We start from the raw sequence: 23,480 nt of genomic DNA on the forward strand, positions 1-23,480 counted from the left end.
CGCGCGCGCCCCGCCCCGGCGAAGAACACGGCCGCGAGTACTACTTCACGAACAAGGAGGACTTCCTCGCGCTGGTGGCCCAGGGCGGCTTCATCGAGCATGCGGTGTTCGGGTCGAACCACTACGGCACGTCGGTGATGGCGGTCAAAGAGGTTGCGGACAAGGACCGCATCTGCATATTGGATATTGAGATGGAGGTAAGGCAGTCGGCTACGAACAAGGGAAGGGGTGAGCGGGGCTGATTGGAATTCGCAGGGCGTGAAGCAAGTGAAGCGGACGGATCTCAATGCGCGCTTCGTCTTTCTTGCGCCGCCGTCGCTTGAGGAGTTGGAGAAGAGACTGCGGGGTCGGGGTACCGAGACCGAGGATAGCCTGTAAGTGCACCATGGCGCTGGAGATCGCGAGAGGTATGGCTCATCCTTGATACAGGCAAAAGCGCTTGGCGCAGGCGAAAAACGAACTGGAGTACTCCAAGGAGCCCGGTGCGCACGACAAGATCATTGTCAACGACGACCTCGACAAGGCGTATCAGGAGCTGAGGGATTGGATTGTTGATGGCGGCCGGTTCGGCACCCAGCAGTGAACATCGCCCCAGGTCCACTTCCCCGAAACGAGTCACGACGCGACTATCTGCCTACGAGTGAAGCGGCTCTAGATCTAAAGCCTTCGTATCATATTTAGACGATATATTCCCTGTGGATAATTAAGAAACCTAAATACATAAACAGCAAGTGACAGCAGCACCAGCGTTACTGCTGCCTTTTGGTCGGAATAACGAAATCTTAGGAAATACAAGAAGCCCAGTTACCTCTCAAAGTGGAGGGGGTAGAAAAGTAGCGTGAAATTAAGGACTCGAAGGCAAAACAAGGATATCCGCAAGAACCTGGTGGTATGAAGTTGGCGCTATTGAGTAAAAAGGGAAAGAGAAATTCGAGACTGCCTTGAGGTTGCCTGCCCACATACGGCTACGGCTTGTACCGAACGTTGGTTCCACTTAAACATCGCAATGCATCCGTAACAGCTTCCACGGCGATTAATAGCCATTCATCGTCATGCGTTGAGAGTTACGGCTGAGCTCCCGGTCCGCCGAAGGGCTGATGGGTCGGCTACCTCCGGTGTGGCTGCCGGCCGCACTGCTCTCCTTCAGAGCAAGGAGCTGCTTGGCACGGAATGTCTCGTAGTGGATCTGGCTGGTGGTTTCGATGAGGTCCTGGAGGTGGGTGCGAGTGAGGAAGTTTCGGAGATAGACAAATTCACAGTGGTTCTCGTCCTCCACGTTGATCACGCCCCACCGGTTCTGACGGCCGCGGACTTGCTGGCCGTTGACGACGATCGTTCTCTCGCTGCCGACAACGGCAAAAGGAATGATATCCTGTGAAAATATTAGGCACCCAAGAGACCCATTGGCGGGGGAAGGCCCATACCTTGATCTGAACGTTGACAGCGCGCTCCTCGTCGTCCAGCTCGTCGTTGTCGTAGGGGTACATCTTCAGGTTGTGGAAAGCAAACTCCTCCTTGATTCTCTCCTTGAAAGCCAGGCGCTCCTCGAGCGTAAGCGAATCGGACTTGGCGATGACAGGAACAACATTGACAACATCAGACAGCTTCTTCAGGACAACGATGTCAATGGGCTTAAGGCTGTTTGACAGAATACGCGATCAGTTTGAGTTGGGTCGGAACGGTCGAGGAGGAAACTCACGCATGGCCAGACGGCTGAATGAAGAACAAGCAGCAGTGAATGCGGGTATCTTGGATATAGCGATCACGCTGAGCGGTAAGCTCCTTCCGGAGGTACGCAGAGTGCTGATCCTTGATGTACTTCACAATTGGGTCCCAGCTGGTGGTGCGTTAGCGTGCTGACCCCAACAGCTTCGCAGTTGCTGGTCTTACCATCTGTCATTGTTGACTTGGTCACCGTATCCCGGGGTGTCAACGATGTTGAGCCGAAGACGGACGCCGTTCTCCTCAATGACTGGTCATGGTTAATACAGAGTCCTCCGGTCTGACCAATGTTGCACAACGTACTATGGGAAACCGCTTGGATTTCGGTGGTGGAGCGGACAGGTTCGTCGGGAGTCAGACGACCCTTGGAGTCGATCAGATGCGAAGCAAAGATGGTATTGATCAGAGTCGATTTTCCGAGACCGGTCTGGCCTATTTGCACCCGTGAGTTAGATTCTTGGATACCAGCCAAAGCCAGATCATAGGATGGCATCACTCACCCACAACCATAACATTAAACTGGAAGCCACGCTTCAACAGCTTCCGCTCAATCTGGGAGGTGATAGAGTCGAAACCGACATGGCTGCGAGGGAAAACGGTGGCCGGAGAGGCGGATGTCGCGGGAGCAGCTGCCATGGTGGAGGTTGTATATCAAGAGGGGGGTGAGAAAGCGAACGAACGGATCGATAGGTGGTATCTAAGTTGATGGAGGAGAAACTGATGGGAGTCGGAATTGAGCCAATTGACGGAGACGAAAAAGAGCAAAGGTCGGAGACGAGGTCAAAACGATGGAGCCGTGGAGAAAGCTGCTGTTCACCACCAGACGGTCTGGAGAAGGAGAGATGCGATGCAGTTCACCTTCCAGACCCCTTTAATTGTTGTCGCGACTGGCTCAGGGGGCCTCTAATCCCAATCGGGTCTAGCGCCCCTCCAGATCCAAATCTGGCAATCCGCAACTTCGAAAAAAGCTTCACTTGGAGGAACACCGCACAGGTCCGATTGCCGTCTTCCACCCCGTCTGCGACTCCGACTCTGCCAGTCGACTTCCTACTTCCTTCCCCCAGACGAATCGCATCGCGTCCCGCTCAACCCTCCCAATGCTGTCGCACGTTATCCGGCCCTCCAGCGCCCTGTCCGTCTCCGCTGGCGGACGGTGGTCCCAGCTTTTCCAGAATGCCTCCGTCCTCCCCTACACTCTCGCACGGCCGGCCGCGTTTTCATTGAGCATCCCTGGAGTTCTGTCGGATATTTGGGACTCCGTCCTCAAGGCAGTACCCAAGAAGAAGACCTCCCACATGAAGAAGCGCCATCGGCAGATGGCCGGCAAGGCTCTGAAGGATGTCAAGAACCTCAACACATGCTCGGGATGTGGTCAGGTTAAGCGCGCACATGTTCTGTGCCCTCACTGTGTGGAGAGTGAGTTGACTGACTACGATGGATGGCGTTCGTTTCTGACAGGGAGTCTACAGATATCAAGAAACAGTGGAAGACCCAAACCGCATAAAAAGAACGCACAATACAGAGCGATCGAGGTGGACGAGCGAGCTGACTTTTCAAGGACTATAGAGACTGGTGTTGCTGTGGTGCTTTTGAGGGCTGTACTTTTATGTGTAGGATATGCTGCATGGCATTCGGCGTCCGGCTATTTACTTGGGAATTTTTTGATGTTTACTGCCTCCAGCCTGTGTATATTTGTCCAATTCAAACGAATCCAACATTCTCCGTCGCGTCTTTGCGAATGTAATGCATGTGCTACTTACGACTCCGTGGTGAATGTGTTGCGTGGGATGAGACCGAGACCGTCCCGCCAAGTTGGGCAGGTTGATGATCTCACCGACAACGTCCGGCGGTTTTGGTCCGTGATTTTGTCCCACTAGTCATTCCCCGTCTCCGTCCACCCCAGTAGACACACCCATTTGTCCGCGCATAGATCGTCCAGACAATCCATGGTCGGACAGAGTGCAACGGTCTGAGAATGGTGAGGCCTACAATACCGAATCATCCATTCGCTTGGTTCTGTCCGGCTCTAACACGCGCTACTAGTCGAAACAATATCTCTCTTGCGGCTCCGCAGACAATGGTATGTATAAACTCCCTCGAGCTATTTCCTATTCTCTGGCTAAATAAGACATAGCCCATCCCATTGACATTTTCTCCCTTGCCGTGACCGACAAGCAGATCTTGTCAGCGTCGGGCGCCTCCGCCTTGAAGGTTCACTCCACCACAGACCCCGACTTCCCTCTGGTGCAATCCATTGATGGAGCCCATAAAGTCGGCTGTCACCATGTCGTGACAAACGGCAAAGGCACCAGGGCCGTGAGTGTGGGTTTTGCGGGTGAGATCAAGATCTGGTCTTGTCACGAAGGGACCTGGGCGGAAGATAAAAATGCCTCGGGTAAGTTGACTGTCCACCTGTCTACTACCCTGGGGAATCCCAGCTAATCTTGGCGTAGCACAAGGCGCAGAATCTGCTAATATCTGGGCTGTTGCACTATCTGAGGATGGTCAGTACCTGGCTGGCGTGAGCCAAGATGGGCGTATTAAAGTATGGGATTTGGACGCCAATGGCGAACAAATCCGTGACCATGAGACCAAAGGAAGTTTCGGCACATGCATAGATCTGGTAGGTCCTGAGTTTACACAATCTACTCGTTCGTCAGGACACCACTCACTTTGTACCCGCAGTCTGCCGATGGTCGCTTCATAGCCAGCGGTCATGAGAACGGTAGTGTATACATCTTCAGCACAGAGTCCGGCCGCATGCCTTTCAGTCTATCAGGTACGTGAACGATCTATGAGCTTTCTAGGGTCAATGGATTGACGTCCGCAGGCCTAGTAAAGCCGGTGCGGACGGTTGCGTTCTCGCCTGGTGGAAAATTCCTCGCCGCTGCCGGAGACTCCAAGGTGATTGTGCTGTACGATACTTCGTCCGGGGAGCAAGTCGCCAACTTCCCTGGGCATTCCGCCTGGATTTTATCTCTTTCCTGGAGCCACACAGGGGAATATCTCCTAAGCGGGTGAGCAGTCCTACGATATTACTCTGTCTGTTGCAAACTGACGTCTTCAAGATCATTCGACGGAAAAGTCAAGGTCTGGTCAATCGACACCCGGTCATGCGTTGCCACCCACTCCGAAACGGAAAAAGCCGTCTGGTGCGTGAAATGGCTACAGAAGATTGGGAGATCATCTGGATTTGCGACAGCAGGTGCAAACCGGAGCATATCCTTCTACCGGGAGGCCACTGGCGGCTGAACCTTTGCGCATTGTCTTCAACCCTCGAAATATCACCTCAACGATCAATCATGGGCAGCATGAATGACTGACCTGATAACATGAATTCTTAAAACACGAGTCATCCGATTTACCAAGTGCAAAGATCATCATAAATTATGTCCCTAACTCCACCGTCATTATACCATAACCAGTCGTAATCCTTCACCTAGCTCCAGAATACCAAATCATTTCATAGTCTCCACGAACAACCTGCGCATCCTTTTGAGGAATGCGCCGAAATCCCTGTCCTCGTTCAAAGCATCTAGCTCTCGCTCCAGAGCACCCCTATCAACCTTGGGCTTGGTATGAAAGACATCGTAGTCGCGACTAGACGTCCCCAGTTCAAACCATGCCTCAGCCTCCCAGTCCTTCTCCAACAGATGACTGTACACAAACTTCAAGCGGTCCTCTCTTCCCGCCCCCTCAATCCGCAGACACAGGTAGTCTTGCCAAAACTCCAGTTCCGGGAAGTTGAGACGAGACTGTGCGTCCAAGTGTCGAGCATGCGCTTTCTGAGCTTCGAGCTTCTGGTTGATGGCCTTTTGTGTTTCGTCGATTTGCTGCTTGAGACGGTCACGTTTGGCGAGGCGGGCGTCGCGTTCCATCGTCACGGATGAGATGGCGGCATGCATTTCGGCGGCTTCGGCGGCTTCCTTCTGGAGGGTTTGTTCGTGGGTTTGTGTCTTCAGGTTGAGGATTTCGATGTCGCGTTGCTTCATACGTTGGTCCTCTGAAGGGCTGATTAGCCGCGCTGGGTGGTTCTTTCAATCTTGAACCAGACTCACCTTGGAGTTCAGCGAGACCGATTTTGAACTGATTCCGTTCTTCGAGAACTTGTTTCCTCCCGCGCTCGATAAACGCATCGAATCGCGCAGTGAACTGGGCCATCCGACTGCGCAAATCCTCGAACCCGAAATTAATGCTTGGAAGTGAGTCGGCCATGGAGGGCGCGTCGGCGGACGCGAGTGGTGGGCGCATGCCACTCGTTGAGAGTGAGGGCTCAAATGATGAAGACATGGTAACTTGATTTAAAACTAACGTCCTTAAGGCTTTGGCTCAGCTAGGTAGGTCCACGGACGAGGAAGAGACGTTGGTGACAACAGTCGGGCCGTCTGTTTGTGTTGCGCCGCAACGGTAAACAAAGCTTGGCACCGAGGAGAGGAACCGATAAGGTGAGCTTTTCAGGGGTTTTTGATAGTCTTGTTAAGCGCAGCTGTAAGATGTTCAAATGCAGAAGAAGATAGCGATTTTGGATTCTAGGAAGAGCGATGTTTGGAAGAAAGCAATCGAAGTCTCGCAAGTGACTATCGCTCTGGGGCATGTATGTGGGACCCTGGCGGTGAGACACGGCAAAATTGAGGATCGACTTTTAGCTTCTCTCAAAAGAAAATGTAGTATATCCTGCATCCTGCTTAACAACCCTTGCGCATGGATCGCTGTTTGACAGCTGTCAAGAGCACCTGCGCCTTGATGGTTGGATTCCATATATATCATATCTGCCTACCCAGTTTCCGTGGCTGAGAACAGAATACAAACTAACTGCCCAGCCCTCGATATGCTTATGAGACAAGGGCTTGCGCATACTCTCAGGCGCAAAGAGAATTCCGATGGATGAGCACCCGACAAGTGCTCTGCAATATGGGCACCTGGGAAGAGCGATCTATTATCCCGAGACACAGACATGGGGTTTCGCTCGGAGATTGTCTCCGCGTATGTTTTCTGGAACAAGATCTAAGCAGAACTATACGCTGACATGGATTAGCTCCTCATATCTCCTACGCGGGCGTGACGAAGACCACCGTTCCATCGCCGCTTACAGCTCCGCAATCGTCGCTTGTCGAGAACAAAAACGCCTTAAGAAGAGCTTACCCTGAACTTGCCGCTGGCTGGCACCTACTCAGAAACGAAACTCTCTCCCATGTGATCGCAACGACGAGCGAACGCTGTGACCCTTTAGTGTCCTCCCTCCTCGACTTTGGATATGCTGTTGATCTGGAGACCGATGAGTGGCGCAGTCGTGTTGTTCCAATCGCGGTGGTTGCGTCGGGGGAGTGCGGCAATTCGGTCTCGTTTCGCATGATTGAAGAGGACATCGTGGAGGTGAGGCAGGAAAATACTGTCGGAATGCGTGTACCATCGGTTGGAAACTCGGAATGGGTCGAATGGTGTGCCGGTGGAGCTCCTGTTCGACAAATCTGTTTCGCACAGCCGGTAGAGGAAAAGCCAACTTGGCTGGCGGTTCGCTTCCATCGTTCCACGTCCATATTTCGGCCGATGTACCACAGGTCCCCTGTTCCGGTACATGTTTACCGACAGGGCGAACGTGTCTCACCAAACCGTCACTCTAACTCCCGGCTCAATGCCAATCCTTTGGTCGAAATATCGCACCTACAAACGGGGGGTTTTGCTCATGCTGACGTGACCTTCAACCCGTGGTATCAGAGGCAGTTTGCTCTCGTTGACGAGCGTGGTAACTGGAGTATCTGGGAAATCTCTGGGAGGCAAAGGCGTCATAAGAGCAATTTGTCTGCGGCCTGCGTCAAGTCCGGTTCACTACCATGGCTCGATCTTGGTGACGGTCAAGATATAGAAGGACATCCTCGACATGATGGATGGGCGGCGATCGAATGGGTTGGCGACTTCAAGACCCTTATCGTTTCGGACCGACGTTGTCTCATACTCTATCGAACAGAGGACGACGATACATATTCGTACCCAATAGAACTTGACCTCGGTCGGAAGTCTGAGTGGATCTTGGACGTGAAAAGGAGCCCCTGCAACGTGTCTCATGTGTTTATTTTGACAACCTCCCGGATTTTCTGGCTAGACGTCAGTCCTGAATCCCTACCAGCTGCAGACAAAGGCTCGAATCCTTCCTTATATCCCCGCTTGTCGTGGCGTCACTTCAGGGACCCCGAGGATACCACGTTGAAGCTAACGCCGCTGATTGTGCACACCGACTTCTATCTTGTGCTGTACTCACGACTCAACAAAATTGTGCTGTCATTCCACTGTTCCACCACTTCTGGGGATATTGAGTCAATTCCGGATCCTTTTATCTTGGACATACCTTCAATATCCGATGATGATATCGAGCCCCAAGCAGGTTCCGATAGCGCGCAATTCTCATCTCTTGTGTTCAAAGAAATCAGCCATCTCCCAACATTTGTGAGCAGGGATTACTATAATCCTGACCAGAAGTTGGTGAAGCTTTTTGCCGTTGATACGCAACTTCGTGTTCGCGAGTACATATTTTCAGGCCCTGCGTATGGTGGCACTGAAGACGAGAGGGATCTTGGGGATCATATCCTTCGGCCGAAGAAACGGCAGACAGGCGTGCATAAAGAACAGTATGTGCGGCCCAAGGATGAGTTTGTTGTTGATGACTGGGATGACTCTGTCGTCGGAGCCGGTGCGTTCGCTGTGGCCAACACTGGGATGTCAAGTATAACACCCTTGGCGATCCCCCAGTGGACGATGGACTTTACGCAAGTCTATGCGGTTGCTACTGGTCGGATGATAGTTGCATCTTCCGAGGGTCAAGAAGCGCCAGCTGTCGACAAAAGTCTGCGAGAATCCATCCAAGAGTTACGAGACAAAGTTTCCAGCTTAGACCTGAGTGATCAACCAGTTGGTCGGACGATGTAAGTCTCCTGCATAATCTTCTTTAACCGGGCGGTACTAATCTCGGACAGGCTTGAATACCTTGGAAGTAGCCCCGTTCTGGATGACATTGACCAGAACGCCCAAGAACTCTCGGAATACCTCTCGGAGATCATGGCAGATAGCCACCTGCAACAATTTTTTGTCCAGTTGCCTGCGAGTTCTGGCGCTGCGCCTCTTATTGGAACTCCCTCCACTACGGGGGTAAATTTGATTGATCTCTACGACAGGCTGGCCAACGACTGGCTCGCTAGCCTGCCTCACTACATACCTGGGCGGACCCGGATCATGAAGGAGAAGGTAATCCGGACCATTGCAGCCGATATCGTACTGTCGCAAGTTACCGTCTTGCGACCTACGACACGCAGATTAGGCGAGCCGTCGGAAAAGACACCAGAAATAAGCACCAATGAAAGCAACATTGACGAAGATGACATCCTGTATGGAACACAGGACAGCCAGTTACCCTTGCCTCCGAGTACTCCAAGACACCGGACGGATGTCCCCAAGAGCAGTGCGACGGTTCGAAACGACACCGGACGGGGTGACGAAGGCCTCTCCGACATGCAGGACGATACTGTCCCTCTGTTCTCCAGTCTAGCGTCTTTCACAAGCTTCAACACCGATCGACCCTTAGCTCGCAACGTAGCGAACATGCTACAGCAGTGGCAGCCAGGGACAGACCCCAGCAGATACACATGGCAAAGAATAGGCCAACCGTCCGAAACAGACGATGGCCTGGTTTCCCAGCCCACGACCCCGAAGCGCAGACTACGCAAAAAGACCTCTCAGACGACCAATGTGGATTCCTCGGCACCGCCTTTGGTGTCTTCCGCGACGCCCGTCGTCCGGGACTGGGGCAGCCAGCCGGATCGGAACGAACGGTTCACGTCCCGGCCACCACCGAGCAGCCAGGTGTTTGACGAAGATCTTCCCATGACGCAAGTTGAGCGTGGGACCTTTGGCGGTCGCGATGCCGCGCGGAAGAACGCGGCCAAGGCCAGGAAGAAGAGAAGAGCTGCTGGGTTTTGACGTGAGGATGCTGTCTAGAGTATATAATTTGTGTTCGGCCTACCTATATAATGAACCCTACACAGTTTGGCGATGTAAGATGTGGTTTGTATGTAGCGATTGCGCGATTAAAGCGTAGGGTGATGGATTTGTCAGACAAAGAGTTTATTCTCCGTCCAAGTCAGACGGGGTTACATTGCCTCCTTGAATTCGAATATAAAGGAAACGAACCATCTCATCTCCCAGGTAATAAATTACTATCTGATACATCTGGCGTGTCTGAAGCAGGCTCCACCATCTCTCCGGCGCTCCTCCGTGTTATTCTAAGGACCTACGGAGTACATCGATCCCTCCGCCTTCCGACCACGAAACTCCGTCTCTTTGATCACAAACCCCCTCGACCCAACCGACAAAACGACCGAGTGCCGTTCCCCTCCAGGATGTCGGAGCAAACGTACAGATTCAATGTTTCCATGAGCTGTGGTGGCTGTTCAGGAGCCGTGGAACGCGTCCTGAAGAAGCTGGAAGGTAAAAGTGCCCCTCATCCCCCGCTATGTCCGCCTTTTCCTCTCTTTCTCCCTCACCTTCCTGTATCATGCTTACCCATTCTCGTCAGGTGTCAAGTCGTTCGACGTCAGCCTGGAAAACCAAACTGCGACCGTCGTCACCGAGCCGTCCGTGTCGTATGAGACTGTGTTGGAGAAGATCAAGAAGACCGGCAAGACCGTCAACAGTGGAGAGGCCGGCGGTCAAACAATGCCTGTTTGATTTGGAATATAGTGCTATATAACCTTGGGATACCGTCAGGTACGGATGGGTGGATGGATGGTATTGTTCGATCGGGGAAAGGGAGAGTCAGGAGGCATGTCTCTTGCGACCGGACTGTTTGCAAGATACCATAGCGAATGGATTATGTTTGTTTCTGCTGCAGCGAATCCCTAGTTTTTATAGAATAATGCATTCGAGTGACTGTAACTCGGCATAAGTGGTCTTTGTGTAACGCTCAACTTCTGATGGTCTGTCTATTCATAACAAGCAAAAACATCATATAGACCATCAAACTGCTGACACGCAGTCGGGTATCTTTCCTCCAACGCTCATCTGTGTATGTACATTGCTCGTGCAAACATCAACAATAGAAACGGTAGCTGCTTCTTCAGAACATTCAGGTCGTCCTCCACATGCCCTAATCTACAATGATGACGGGCCTCTCTTCGGGTAGGGTACTCTGCAACGCGGGCCGATCCAGGGCTCTCACGTACACGGGCCGAGGTGGTTCCAGTGCCGTTGGTGAGGGATGGTGAACCTCGTAAATTGGCCTATAGTAGGATTAGCGTTGTCCATTTCGCAACCTTGAGGTTGACAGTGACAGAAATGAGGTCGATATGCTGTGTTCTGGTCAAATCCATACCGTGTGGAGTCAAAAGGATCATCACGCCGTCTCTCGTAGGGACGAGCGGAAGGCGGAGGGCCAGGGAGGGTATGAACATGGGATCTTGGGCTCAGGTTCTCCGCCGCAGTATGTCCGTAAGCAGTAGACCTGACACGGCCAGAATGGGGACGTTCAGGCAGTCTCGACGGCACTTTACTTGGTAATTCATGTTGGTAGCGATCACGAGGGGAGGTCGTAGCTGGCAGACCACGGGCTCCCGCAACATGGCTTGCTTGTGGACGAGTCCGTGGAGGCGATCCTATCAAGATCGGCTCTCGGATGTCCACAGTGCGGACGAAATCGTCGGCATAATGCCTCTTGGGCAGAGACTCGCGGGGCAAAATAACACCATTAGTTCTAGTACGTTCCGAATCTCCGTGCATTGGCAGAGAGGGGAGCTTTTCCACGCTAGGCCGATTCATGCTGTGATGGACAAGTGGCTCTCTCAAACCAGACGTCGACACGGGGGCAAGGGGTTCGTAGTTTTCTTCAACCAAGACTGGATATCTTGTCATTGGTGCGGCCAGAACTCGCTCTGGCGCCCTGTGCGGGTGGTGAAGATTTGCTGGGACTGGTGGACGTGGTGGAAGAGAAAATAACTGAGGGTCAAATTCATAGCGTGGCCTGTAATGAGGATCCGCAACAAGGGGCCTAGGTGGAAGTTCCACTGAGGATGATGGTAAAACCGGCGCAGCGTATCTCCTACGGACGTGGGCTCCATCCTGGGCTGGTTCTCCTGGTAAAGAACGTCCAACTGGGACATACCGGGCTCCCGCGTAAGGTTCCACCAATGTGGTACTAGGTCCAGGAATGAAGCGAAGGTCGTCGACAGGAGCTGGGTGAGCGTAAGCCATACGCCGCCTTTTAGGAGCCTGTTCTCCTGTACTGGCAATTTCCAAGGGGGTGCGCAAGGATTCTTGGTTAGTGGCATGTGGCGTCATCGAACGAAGTGAAAAACCTCCCGACATTCTTTTGGCAAGATGGTCCATTGGGCCAGTTTCAGAAAGTTGTCTGTCCACAGGTAGCGGGGCTTCAATAGACGGTAATACATGGTCCTGCAATTTGGAGGTGTGCTCCTTGTAGGAGGGGCCACTGGTCCTAGAATAATGACCAGGATAGTCCAAAGTCTTCTGGAAGACCTCCTTGGGGCCACTAACAAAGACAGGGGCATTGGGGCTATCACCTCGTCGATTCAAAGCTTTATTCCCATGATGCGGGGAGGACTGGCCCTGAGATGTAATATCAGATGGACGTGCAGATGGTTGTTCATAAGGGGATTCGGCCACTGAGAAGAGTTTCTGTTGCTTAGTGGAAGTCAGTAACTATGCATTGTCCGCCAAATCCTCTTCATCGAAAAGCCGGATCAAGAAAGCGGTCTTACATGACGTTCCAATGGAGAATTATAACCAGCGTTGCTTGGCCCACTAGATCTCTTATTAGGACCTCCATGTGATGGAACAGAGACATGCCGAGGCCTGGAAACCCGTTGGGGAAAATGCTCCAGATCAAGTTCGATAGGCGCTTGTATCGACTGGCCACTGCCATAAGGGAGGTTTGGATCCCTGGGTGACATATGCGATCCTTGCTGGCTGATTCCCATGGCGACGTTCCTGTATCTATTAATGGCCCTATCCCAGGCTTGATACCTGCTAAATCCACGGCGGTCAACTTTGCTCCTCTTAGGGTCGCGTGGAATCACCCGGAAACCTGGAGGGACATCATCTTCTGAGAAGTCCTGGGGCCCAGAATTTGCCGTATTTGCCGGTTGGGTTGGAAGGACTTCAACACGCGGTTGACTCGAAATGACCTCAACACTATAATCCCGATCTGAAGGCTTGGGGATATCCTCTTCTGCGTCGCTGTCGTCATCGTCAGATATGACGATGACCTCACGGAAGACGTCTTCAAGGACTGTCTTTCCATTCTCATCATCTCCTCTCCATTCTACTAGTTTCGCCAAGGTGTGCTCTTCGACAAGGGATCTGGCTTCATGGAAAGAAGTCATCTTCAGAAGCTTGTCATAGTTGGTATAGACGTGTCGGATGTGGGCCACGACGGCTAGCTGTGCGCGCCGGGCTAGGGGAAGCTCAACTGCCGTCCCAACTTTGCGTTGTCCCTTCACTTTCTTTTAGAACGAACTCCTGTTCTCTCCTTCTTTTGTTACTTTCTTAAGCATCGACGTACCTTCTGGAAAGCTGTCTTGATGATTTGATTCAAATCATTGTCTGGTATGTTGGGAAAGAGGTCCTTCAATACGTCCCTTGCTTCAGTATTGATGGTTATTTGGGACATCTCGGAATCTGCGCGCTTCCGCGGCTGTGCGTTATTGATTTCTTGGAATGGCACTGCCTTCCCTGTAGCGGTAAGATATACACCTAGTTCCATGCACGCGTTCGCGACAACTGCACTGGGGAAGTGGTACCCAATGCGATGGACATGTTGGGAGAGATTGTGGGTGTGCATGTGGGGGGTGGTCTGAGGGCGCATTAGATAAAGGGAAGAGAGGCGATGGTAAGGTGCACGAGGAAGATGATAGTCAGCCTACCGAAACAGCAAAAATTTTCAGCCCATCTTTCCGACAGAGTTCCTTGCATGCTGTTGTGAGATGTGGATTTCCCGCGGGGATGAACGTATATCCAGGGGGCGCTTTAGCCTCGAATGATATCTGTTTCCGCCGTCAAGATTGTCCCATAAAATGTCACTGACAAAGAGACATACGACACTTCGAAGCTTCTTCTTCTCCTGGGTGATCGATTCCATGATCACCTTGTGCCGCCGCGCCGTTTTATGGGCAGCGCGGCTTGAAGCACGTCTGGCAAAAGCCGACACGGGCCTCCGAGAGACTCGAGCCATTTTGATAGTCGGGGTCTTCTCAGGCCACTACAGACAAAGGGTAGGTCTTCATGTCAACGTATCAAGTCCTGATAACGTAGTCTGATGGCAAGAGCATCGATGATCCTCTGAAAACGAGGAAGAAAGAGCTGTGGAGGTCGAACAGCAAGCATGCAGTCAAGAACTAATTAAAAGTATGCCATAGTGAGGTAAATCGGTCAGTCAACCATGTCTACGCGGGGAAACACAAGCACGACTTGGCCGCTGTTGCAGCGGAGAGATAGTAAAGCTCCGAATGGCGTCCCGCGCGATGCTGAGCTCTGTCGATCAACTTTCTGCTATCCGAGAGCCCTTCTCTAGCCAGTAGAGGAGCCTAAGAAAAGAGCAAGAGGACAGCCCTCGAGAGAAGGGGAAGGCGAGAATAGCAAGTAGACAGATTGTTGTATGGAGTAAGAAGGATGAGAGTAGGAAGAAGGTGGGCAGCAAAAGGTCACTTGCGGCCTAACGCGGCTGCCTTCCTTATCAGGACTAGCGTGGAGCTTCCCAACCTCCATGCCTTTTCGGGTCGGATCGACAAACCCTACAAACAGCTCCTGATTGTACAGAGGACATTCACTCAGGCTAGGAGGATCATTCACACTAGCAAACTGACCTTATTCTACCTATGAAGCTTTCACCATGGCTGCTGTAGCCGCTCAATTGCCTCTTGCCGACAAACAAGCTGTTATACATGCGTATCGTCACCTATACCGAGCTGGTTTGAAAGTGATCAACTACTCATCACCTTCACGACACGTTCTGCGTCGGACGCTGAGGTCTTCTTTCCGGGATTCTTCTTTTCTGGATTTCAATCAGCAGAAGATTTCCAACACTCTGCAGTTCCTGCACCGAGCAGCCGATGTTGCGGGAATAGAACATAAAATTGTGAAGAACCTGATGATGGTCAGGTATTGGGAACAGCCTCATCTGAGGAAGGACTTAAGAATGTAAGTCTTCAATGAAGGAAATGGTAGAAGCAACGCAGTCCTTTCTGACTTCACTCAAGCCTAAAAGGCATAGGCGTCAACCAGAGGCAGTCAAGTCTCCGCAAAGATGCCAATGAGCAGTTCAACTTGACATTGATGCTCCTCAATGAGAGCCTCGGTACATGCTTAAGATGATTGCATATCAACCTCCTCAAGGACAGCTTGATCAGTCCGCTTCCTATTTTGCAGCGGTCATCCGTGATTCGTGGAAGCCCTTTCTCGGGATGGGACAATACCTACGAAGCACGGCTCGGAGTACCATCATACTTTGCATCACGCAAGGAATCCCCAAGTCTTGGCCCCACGAGAGAAAATTTGGCTGGCACTAGCATTACAACTATAACGAACTTTGTTGAGGGCCACAGTATTTTCACCGCATTTCCTACCGTCATGATGGGATTTTTCATACTTGCTCAGAAGACACCATGAGGGAACAATAGCGGCACGGGCCACACGGTCTTGACAAAGGAGGTGATGTTTTGTGGGACTGTATATTCAATACGGAATACATAAGTTGGGCTCTGGAAAATATTCACAGAGAAGACGATATGTATATTCACAAAACATGTTATAGGATCTTCTGCAAGACGTTTTGATAGTGCCTGCATCAGGACGATCCCAGATGTCACTCTGGCGTGGCTGGCTTGAATGCAGGCTGTCCCCGGATAACTCCCACAGTTAATCAATAGCTCAATAATGCAGACATCTTTCACTTTTGTTCTTGGTGCCGTTTGGTAATATCTATACTTGTTATGATCACATATTCAAATACAGTCACGTGAAATACTGATATCCAATCAACGTCCACTATCGGTGCTGGGATGTCACATGCTTCGAGTTTGCCCGTTCCGGCATCTGCGCAGTAGAACTTGGAATTAGGTATTATTCCAAACTGGACCTCTTCATCCTCAGGTACTGTCGAATTCAGTCTATGTCCCTTCCCCGATCAGATGTCGGTACCGGCCCTCCATGAGCGGGCTTATCTCTTCTTTGCTGATCGAACCCGTCGTTCGGCAGGCCCGCCGCCTCTCCCAGCAGTGGGACACCCAGCTGCCTCCCGCCGATGAGCAACCTGAGCCCACCTCGGACGCCGCAGAACCGGCCCCTCCAAACACAAACAATGGTAACAACAGTGGAATAATATCAGCCGCCGCACACGAACAGTGCCCAGGAACAAGGCAGCCTTTCGATTTGACAAAGCCTTGCGGCAACCCCTCTACGGTATCACCGATCGACGGGTACGACCAACACCATATGACAGAGCACTCGAGCCCGTCGGACCCGATAAGGCAGGATGCGAACTTGATCATGTCGCAGTTCCCAAGCGAACAAACAATTAACGCCTTTGATCATCGCCCTTTTACGGCTTCGAACTCCGATATTGCCACCGCCATTCCTCCAACGAATCCTAGTATGGAAGACGCTGGTCGATATCACTCCTCGGATATGGAAGAGTTGGGCGGTCGCGACCTTTTGCCAGAAGATGACGGCATGGGGATCTTGCGAAAAAAGATCCACGCCATCAGAGATCAACAGTCCAGCAACATTGAAAAGGCACGGTTGATTCACGAACTGATGACGGAAAACTACAATGCCTCTCGTGGCAATCCCTCTAGCAAGATCGCACAACTAGTTTCTAGCGCTCCCGGTACTCCAGTCTTGCAGACGAGCAAATTATCCAACGAACCATCAGCGGTTTCCGAATCCACAATTCCTGGCGTGCAAAGGCATGTGCAGTACGACTTGACGGCTGAGGATCTCAAACCAACATTTGCCCCCAAAGTCGAACCCGATGTGCCCCTTGGAGATGAAGACCTAGATACAGAGGAAGTTGAGGAGGCTCAGTTGGGATGTCAGCACTATAAGAGAAACGTGAAGTTGCAGTGCTATGCCTGCAAGAAGTGGTACACCTGCCGGTTTTGTCACGATGAGGTTGAAGACCATCATCTCGACCGACCGAAGACCGAGAACATGCTATGTATGCTATGTGGACATCCGCAGCCCGCCGCCCAGGCTTGTCGAAGCTGCGGGGAACAGGCTGCACAGTATTATTGCAATGTCTGCAAACTCTGGGACAATGACAGCAAAAAGAGTATTTACCACTGCGCAGATTGTGGTATCTGCCGTATTGGACAGGGCTTGGGCAAAGACTTCTTTCATTGCAAGGTAAGCAGCAGCCGTCATAGAAAACAACAACCGGACTAATTGTGAAATCACAGACATGTTGCGTCTGTCTACCTATCTCGATTGAGAACACCCATCGGTGTATTGAGCGATCGACACAATGCGATTGCCCGATATGCGGTGAATACATGTTCACCTCGCCCGAGACGGTAGTGTTCATGCGATGCGGTCACAGCATCCATCAAAAATGTCTGAACGAGTATTCCAAGTCCTCGTACCGGTGTCCAATATGCAGCAAGACCATCACCAATATGGAAACGACGTTCAGAAACTTGGATCGCACCATCGAGAGCCAACCCATGCCAGCTGAATTCAAGGACACCAAAGCTCTGGTCTACTGTAATGACTGTGGCGCCAAGTCAGTCGTCAAGTACCATTGGTTAGGCTTGAAGTGTGATATGTGGGTTTTGCCACGCTACCTTTTTGTGATAGAGCTGACCAGACCGCAGGTGTGAATCATACAATACGGCTCAACTCCGACTGCTTCAAGGCGATTTTGTCGATGGCGTGGAAGAAAGTGGAGAGGATGAAGGTCTCCGCACTCATATGAGATCATCTTCTCATAGTCAGGGCACCGAGGACGCGGCATTGGTCCTGGCGGCATTAAGATTGGATACCAACCCTGTGCCAGGGCCGAATCCTGATCCTCGACTCAATGCACCCTCGTCTGCGGAACCAAATGGGCGGTTTGCGTCGTACAGCCTCACACGTGGACGTGCCGTGTCTCCGGTCATTAGTAACTATTTTGGTATTCCGCCCGACCGGGGGACCGAACGCTCACAATCCGCATCCATTTTTGGGAGGACCTCTAAAGATAACGAAGATGAGGACTATGGAGAGGTTCGCTTCTGGGGCACGAAGTTCAAGTACCGATATGGCTTCCTCAGTCGTGAGACGGAGTCGGCTGATGGTGCGGAGTCCGAGAAGGAAGATGACGACGCGTCAGGGAGCGGATCGGATGAGGAGGAGGACGAAGAAGACGATGACAACGAAAGCATCGATATCTTCGGGCACCGATAAGCCTTGGAGGCTTTGGGTGATGACTCTACGAAACCATGGCTGGACCAGCTACATACTATGCACTCATCTGTATTTACACGGAGTTTTGGCGTATGATCTCTGGGAGGGCAGGGCATAGGACGAGCATTTGCGAGATCAAGCATTCCATTCTGATATATTCGTCAGTCTGTAGTCTACAGAGTATGGTTCTTGTATACATACATAGTTAGAGTCGATGCTGACATAATCGCTGGTTGCGGCGTTCGATGACTTTCCAACTCCGTCCGCCTTCCGTCATCAGCAGCGATATTAGACAACCGGATGCTTGCGTTGAAGGCCTTTCGACGTGGGATGGCGCCTGTTCGGTTGACGGTTGATTATTTTTAGGTCCTGGGTTCCGCGACTCTCGTTTCATCTCCTACGATCTTTATCCTTACCAGGTGCGACCTTCTTATCGCGACGCTCCTTGAAACGAAGCACGGATCTCTCCGCAAACCCTCCTAATCATCAGCTTCGCCTCCCCTTCTTTCTCTCACATCTCACACCCCCCGGTGGCGATCGGGAGAGGAGTATATATTGACAGGGATCCATCTCTCCTCTGCATCTCTCACGATCCTTACACCGACGCAGTTAATCCTTCATCTCGCCCAAAGTTCCCCCACTATTTATCGATAACTGCGCCCCTCCGTGAGGCGCATCCCGCCCAAGCACATATCTCCGAAAGATACCATGTTACGCCGCAACTCCGACATTGAGCTTCAGCTCCCTGATGCGGGCCCAACGGTGTCTTCCGAACCTTTGAATAATCCAGAACCCGATGTGGAAATGCTATCGGACGAGCCAGCCCTCCCTCTGACGTTGCCCGCCCATCTCGCCGCGCGTTTCTCACGAAAGCCCAGTGTGGTCCGCCGCTCCTCGGCAGCTTCATCTCGCCGGAGCTCGGTTTCATCGCTACACTCCCATCATTCGGGGGTATCGTCCCATGGCTCATCGCCCACCGATCACGTCGCACAACATCTCCGGCGCACGTCCATTATCGAGACCCGGAAGGCCAGGCTCGCGGACCGCGCCTTGCATGCGGAAAAGGTCCGACTTCGTGCCGCCCTGACCAAAGCGGCCAGTCGCAACCTTCAGCACGAGGAACGAGTGTTGGCTGCCCAGCAGACGCGCGAACGGCTTCTCGCGGAGATTACCGCCAAATGCGAGGAAGAAGTCCGTCGCGCGAAGAAGAAGGCTGAAGACAACCGCGAGAAGAAAGCGGCAGAGCACGCGCGTCTGCGATTAGAGATGGCGGAAAAGTTTGCGGAAGCAGAGAAGCGGCGGCTTCTCTATCAGCAGAGTCATCGACGTTCGCGCACGAGCAGTTTGCCTACCACAGAGGAGAAGAAAATGTCTACGGCCATGACCAAGACTCTTACGCAGGATGCAGCTGCGAAGAAGATTCAACGAGTATGGAGGGCGTTTCATTGCAAGATGGTCATGCAAGAGTTCCGAGCCTTGAACCTGAACGTCGACCGCGTCCGGGATATGGTTTTTGAAGACGTTGGCGCTCTCCTCTCGGATGACAACGTCTTGGACACGACGGCCAAGGTCCTCCGTCTCTGCGGGCTCCAGGATATGGAGAGCGGCACTATGGGTGGCAGGGGGGCTGTGCGTACATTTTTGAGCAGCTACCTCATTGTGACCCATCCCGCCGAGGTCCTCAGCGGCGACGGAGAACAGGAGCAAGACCTGATCGCTAAAGCCCGCGAGTTGCTGGCAGCGTTTGAACAGGTCACCCCATTGCTTGCATCTGGGTGCTGCGCACCAGCGGCCGTTTCATCGGATCTGCAGACGCTCTGTGAGGCATACAATGTCTTCTTTTCTGCATTCCACGCATGGAAGACACACGACTCTAGCGTTTTGATTGAAATCATGCTGGCCCAGTTTATCGAGCTGGAACTTATTTGGCAGACGGTCAAAGATGACCGCGCTGGAGGTGTGGCTGAGGACTATCGCCAGGGGATCAGGCAAAACCAAATCCTCCTCCTAGCCAGACTGAAGCGTTTGGCAGGATCAGACCGGGCAATGCAAATGGTCCGGAATGCCTTGAAAAGGGCAAAGCGGGAGAAGAAGCGGACGGCTTCAAAGCAAGCTATCCCGCGATCTGCGGAGGTGGCGCCCGCCTCGACCGAAACGCTGACGGAAAGTGTCGCGTCTCCTATCAGCGAGACTTTCAACAACGTGGATAACCCTGTACTCCGAGAGCTGGACAAGCAGCGAGTGTCCCCACACGAGCGATTCGCGCAACTCCTTACTGCACTCCCGGAAAACCGTGCGCTTGTGCATGAACTCCTTATCAATAAGGAGTACAAGATTGATGAAACCCAATACACCGAGCCACGAAGGCAGATCATGAAGCACATGTGTGACATGATGCGGAAGGATGTGGATGCGGGTCTGGGGACGAGTTGGACTGTAGCCATGGCTACGGTGATACAGGACCGGCTGTTGCGGTTGTTGCGTCCAGGAAATTCCCTCCATGTGCTAATCAGTGAGGTTTTGGACCCAAAGCTGGTGGAAAGCCAATGCAAAGCCGGCGCCTTCTCCTACGATAGTTTCTTCAACTTCATGAACAACATCCTCCCGAAACTCTGTGCGCCCTACCGGGATCCCGTGGTCAAAGCATTTGCTGAAGACACATCCGGAGATGCGATTGACCGCCTGGCTCGACTGATGGGGATCATCGACCTTCTGTCACTGGATCATACGAACTTCATGATCCAAGTGGCGGCTCCGCAGCTGATCCAGGAAGCCCCGGGCTATGAGCAGCGGTCTTTCGAGAGAGGCCTCCAGGACGGGACTATGAGCCTCGGAAAGAGCAGGCGCTTCTGGCGAACGAACCGCAAAATTATTGCGGACGAGATGCGGAAGCGGGACCCGGAGAATGTCAACGGAGAGCCTCAGCCGGCTACGTCCAAGGTGTATGCTCAAGGCCTTGTGGATTTGATCCTGAGTAATGCGGCAGTCTCTGATGAACTGATTCCGGAGACTCTCGAGCTAGACCGGGAGCGGTTGGAAAGACTGCACGCACAAGCGTTCAAGATTGTAGCCACGGCGTCCATTCTCCTGACGGCCAAGAATCTGCTTAAGCGCGATGTGCGGTCGCAATGGAAAGCCGAAGCTGACCGGATCTTGTCGCTCGATTTCAACGACATCCAGCCCGATCGTGTGCAATCAATCCTCGAGTCGACACACCCGATGCCGCCCAGCGCGAGCAACCAACTGGCTGCGACCATCCGGCGGGTGTTGGCGCCGGTTGCGACAGCATGTGCTGCGGCGTCCTCGGTCCGGGCCATGCAGGCCTCTGTGGAGATCCAGACGGAGCTGTCCGCGCAGGAACAGCCTTCGTCGTCTGGAACGAGTGCCGCGGGCGTCGGTGCAACCAGCTTCACGGACCCCGTCGCGCGCCTCATCCTCTCCCGACTGCGTGCGCACGTTCTCTCTCGCATGAGCGCCGCGAGTGCCAGCGAACGCGTGCGGGCAACGACCACTGCAAGTCAAAGCCTGGCGGGCGCGGGTATGCCGGAATTTGTGAGCGAAGTCGGACAACTGACGGAGGAACTAGAGAAGGTCCGCGAGGTGGACTGGCTCTGCCATGGGACGATCTACGAACGAGTCTTGGAAGAAAGCCGTTCTCCCACGCCGGGGGCGTGACTGCTATGAATTCTGTAGATTTTGCTTACTGTGATTTACGAATACATTGTTACTACCTACGATAAACCTGGTGCTGTAGTTGTAGCGTGCTTCCGCGGATTAAAGATTAATGATCCGTTCACGTCATCCGCCGCTATCAGTTCACCCCACCAGATAATTAACTCCCTCCAAACTCCTACACCTGCACCCCCGACAACCCTCAACACCAAACAACATCTCAATTAAAAACTACGGGGGGAAAAACACGGCCGCAAACATGGCCCGAACAACCGCCCACATCACCCTCCTCTCAGACCTCACCCCGCCGTCCCAGGAGCGCACCTGGCTGACGGCGCCGCACCCCACGCTCCCCATCGTCGCGACCTGCAGCTCCGACAAGACGGTGCGCGTGTACTCGCTGAGCAACTTCCGGCTGCTCTCCACAATCACCGGCGGGCACAAGCGCAGCGTGCGTACGTGCGCCTGGAAACCGCACGTGCAGGGCGAGAGCGTGCTCGCGACGGGCAGTTTCGACGCCACCGTGGGCATCTGGCGGCGGTGGGACAGCTACGGGCTGCTATCCTCTGATCACACGACCGCCGCCGCCGCCAGCGAGGATGCCGACTCGGACTCGGACGAGTGGCGGTTCGCGGTGCTGCTGGACGGACACGACAGCGAGGTGAAGAGCGTGTCGTGGTCTGCGTCTGGGATGCTGCTGGCGACATGTGCGCGCGACAAGTCGATCTGGATCTGGGAGGACCTCGACGACGGGGACAACAATTTCGAGACGGTGGCGGTGATGCAGGAGCACGAGGGCGATGTCAAGTGCGTGGCGTGGCATCCGGCCGAGGAGTGTCTGGCCAGCGGCAGCTACGACGATACGATCCGGCTGTGGCGCGAGGATCTGGATGACTGGGGGCAGGTGGCGTGTCTGAAGGGGCATGGGGGGACGGTGTGGTTTGTGGATTGGGAGGGGGTGGAGAATGTGCCGGCAGGTCTGCAAGGCGAGGAAGGGAAGTGGAAGGAGAGTCGCGCGCTGTCTGGGCCGCGGCTGGCGTCGTGCTCGGACGACCGGACGGTGCGCATCTGGCGACGCGTGCCGAAGGAGCAGCTCCAGCAGCAGCAGGCGGGGACGCCGTTCGGGGGCACCGGTATCCCCAGCATCATCCGGCCGACGGGCACGGACGAGACCTGGGAGGAGGAGGCGGTGCTGCCGAAAATGCATGAGCTGCCGGTGTATGCTGTGGCGTGGAGCAAGCGCACGGGTCTGTTGGCGTCGGTGGGAGCTGACGGACGGCTTGTGCTGTACGAGGAGCGGTTTGTGGATGGGTCTGCGCAGGCCATGGACACTGACGGTCCTGCGTCGGCGCCGCTGTCTACGGAGTGGGTGGCTGTTGGCGTCGTGGAGGGCGCGCATGGCATCTACGAGATCAACCACGTTGCGTGGGCCAAGCGTGCGGATCGAGGCCGCGAGGAGGGCAAGGATGAAGAGGTGTTGATTACCACGGCGGACGATGGGAGTGTCAAGGTGTGGACTGTGAGGTGAAGACAGTTGTGTCGATTGGATATGTGTATGCACAAAATATAGAGGCACATACTACGAGTGAAGACCAGATAATGATCATAATCTCTCATGTCTATTGATCCTATTCGCCCAACTACAT

The 23,480-nt window shown here is 53.2% G+C and overlaps 10 protein-coding genes across 10 annotated transcripts; 7 read left to right on the forward strand and 3 right to left on the reverse strand.

Moving 5' to 3' along the window:
- Positions 1–1,033: 1,033 nt before the first annotated feature.
- Positions 1,034–2,358, reverse strand: aspD (septin aspD; the record flags this gene model as incomplete). The annotated part of the gene is made up of 6 exons (XM_001217090.1): positions 1,034–1,372; positions 1,425–1,638; positions 1,700–1,837; positions 1,891–1,972; positions 2,026–2,154; positions 2,223–2,358. 6 exons carry the CDS (start codon positions 2,356–2,358, stop codon positions 1,034–1,036), a joined length of 1,038 nt encoding a protein of 345 aa, XP_001217091.1.
- Positions 2,359–2,819: 461 nt separating this feature from the next.
- Positions 2,820–4,543, forward strand: ATEG_08506 (mitochondrial 54S ribosomal bL32m domain-containing protein; the record flags this gene model as incomplete). The annotated part of the gene is made up of 7 exons (XM_001217091.1): positions 2,820–3,138; positions 3,337–3,491; positions 3,766–3,802; positions 3,857–4,117; positions 4,176–4,345; positions 4,408–4,447; positions 4,530–4,543. The coding sequence occupies 7 exons, from the start codon at positions 2,820–2,822 to the stop codon at positions 4,541–4,543; spliced, it is 996 nt and encodes a 331-aa protein (XP_001217092.1).
- Positions 4,544–5,180: 637 nt separating this feature from the next.
- Positions 5,181–6,012, reverse strand: ATEG_08507 (kinetochore Spc25 family protein; the record flags this gene model as incomplete). Its single annotated transcript, XM_001217092.1, has 2 exons — positions 5,181–5,725; positions 5,781–6,012. The coding sequence occupies 2 exons, from the start codon at positions 6,010–6,012 to the stop codon at positions 5,181–5,183; spliced, it is 777 nt and encodes a 258-aa protein (XP_001217093.1).
- A 590-nt stretch (positions 6,013–6,602) lies between these two features.
- On the forward strand, positions 6,603–9,690 carry ATEG_08508 (uncharacterized protein; the record flags this gene model as incomplete). Its single annotated transcript, XM_001217093.1, has 3 exons — positions 6,603–6,705; positions 6,758–8,639; positions 8,691–9,690. The coding sequence occupies 3 exons, from the start codon at positions 6,603–6,605 to the stop codon at positions 9,688–9,690; spliced, it is 2,985 nt and encodes a 994-aa protein (XP_001217094.1).
- A 419-nt stretch (positions 9,691–10,109) lies between these two features.
- Positions 10,110–10,437, forward strand: ATEG_08509 (copper metallochaperone ATX1; the record flags this gene model as incomplete). The annotated part of the gene is made up of 2 exons (XM_001217094.1): positions 10,110–10,152; positions 10,205–10,437. The coding sequence occupies 2 exons, from the start codon at positions 10,110–10,112 to the stop codon at positions 10,435–10,437; spliced, it is 276 nt and encodes a 91-aa protein (XP_001217095.1).
- A 418-nt stretch (positions 10,438–10,855) lies between these two features.
- ATEG_08510 (uncharacterized protein) lies at positions 10,856–13,954 on the reverse strand (the record flags this gene model as incomplete). The annotated part of the gene is made up of 5 exons (XM_001217095.1): positions 10,856–10,988; positions 11,081–12,399; positions 12,483–13,217; positions 13,286–13,576; positions 13,820–13,954. The coding sequence occupies 5 exons, from the start codon at positions 13,952–13,954 to the stop codon at positions 10,856–10,858; spliced, it is 2,613 nt and encodes an 870-aa protein (XP_001217096.1).
- Positions 13,955–14,611: 657 nt separating this feature from the next.
- On the forward strand, positions 14,612–15,093 carry ATEG_08511 (uncharacterized protein; the record flags this gene model as incomplete). The annotated part of the gene is made up of 2 exons (XM_001217096.1): positions 14,612–14,919; positions 14,979–15,093. 2 exons carry the CDS (start codon positions 14,612–14,614, stop codon positions 15,091–15,093), a joined length of 423 nt encoding a protein of 140 aa, XP_001217097.1.
- An 834-nt stretch (positions 15,094–15,927) lies between these two features.
- On the forward strand, positions 15,928–18,162 carry ATEG_08512 (uncharacterized protein; the record flags this gene model as incomplete). Its single annotated transcript, XM_001217097.1, has 3 exons — positions 15,928–17,124; positions 17,178–17,500; positions 17,592–18,162. The coding sequence occupies 3 exons, from the start codon at positions 15,928–15,930 to the stop codon at positions 18,160–18,162; spliced, it is 2,091 nt and encodes a 696-aa protein (XP_001217098.1).
- A 708-nt stretch (positions 18,163–18,870) lies between these two features.
- On the forward strand, positions 18,871–21,837 carry ATEG_08513 (IQ calmodulin-binding motif domain protein; the record flags this gene model as incomplete). Its single annotated transcript, XM_001217098.1, has 1 exon — positions 18,871–21,837. The coding sequence occupies one exon, from the start codon at positions 18,871–18,873 to the stop codon at positions 21,835–21,837; it is 2,967 nt and encodes a 988-aa protein (XP_001217099.1).
- A 256-nt stretch (positions 21,838–22,093) lies between these two features.
- Positions 22,094–23,362, forward strand: cia1 (iron-sulfur cluster assembly protein CIA1; the record flags this gene model as incomplete). Its single annotated transcript, XM_001217099.1, has 1 exon — positions 22,094–23,362. One exon carries the CDS (start codon positions 22,094–22,096, stop codon positions 23,360–23,362), a length of 1,269 nt encoding a protein of 422 aa, XP_001217100.1.
- Positions 23,363–23,480: the final 118 nt, after the last annotated feature.

This window comes from Aspergillus terreus, genomic scaffold, assembly GCF_000149615.1.
Source record: "Aspergillus terreus NIH2624 scaffold_13 genomic scaffold, whole genome shotgun sequence".
NCBI lineage: Eukaryota > Fungi > Ascomycota > Eurotiomycetes > Eurotiales > Aspergillaceae > Aspergillus > Aspergillus terreus.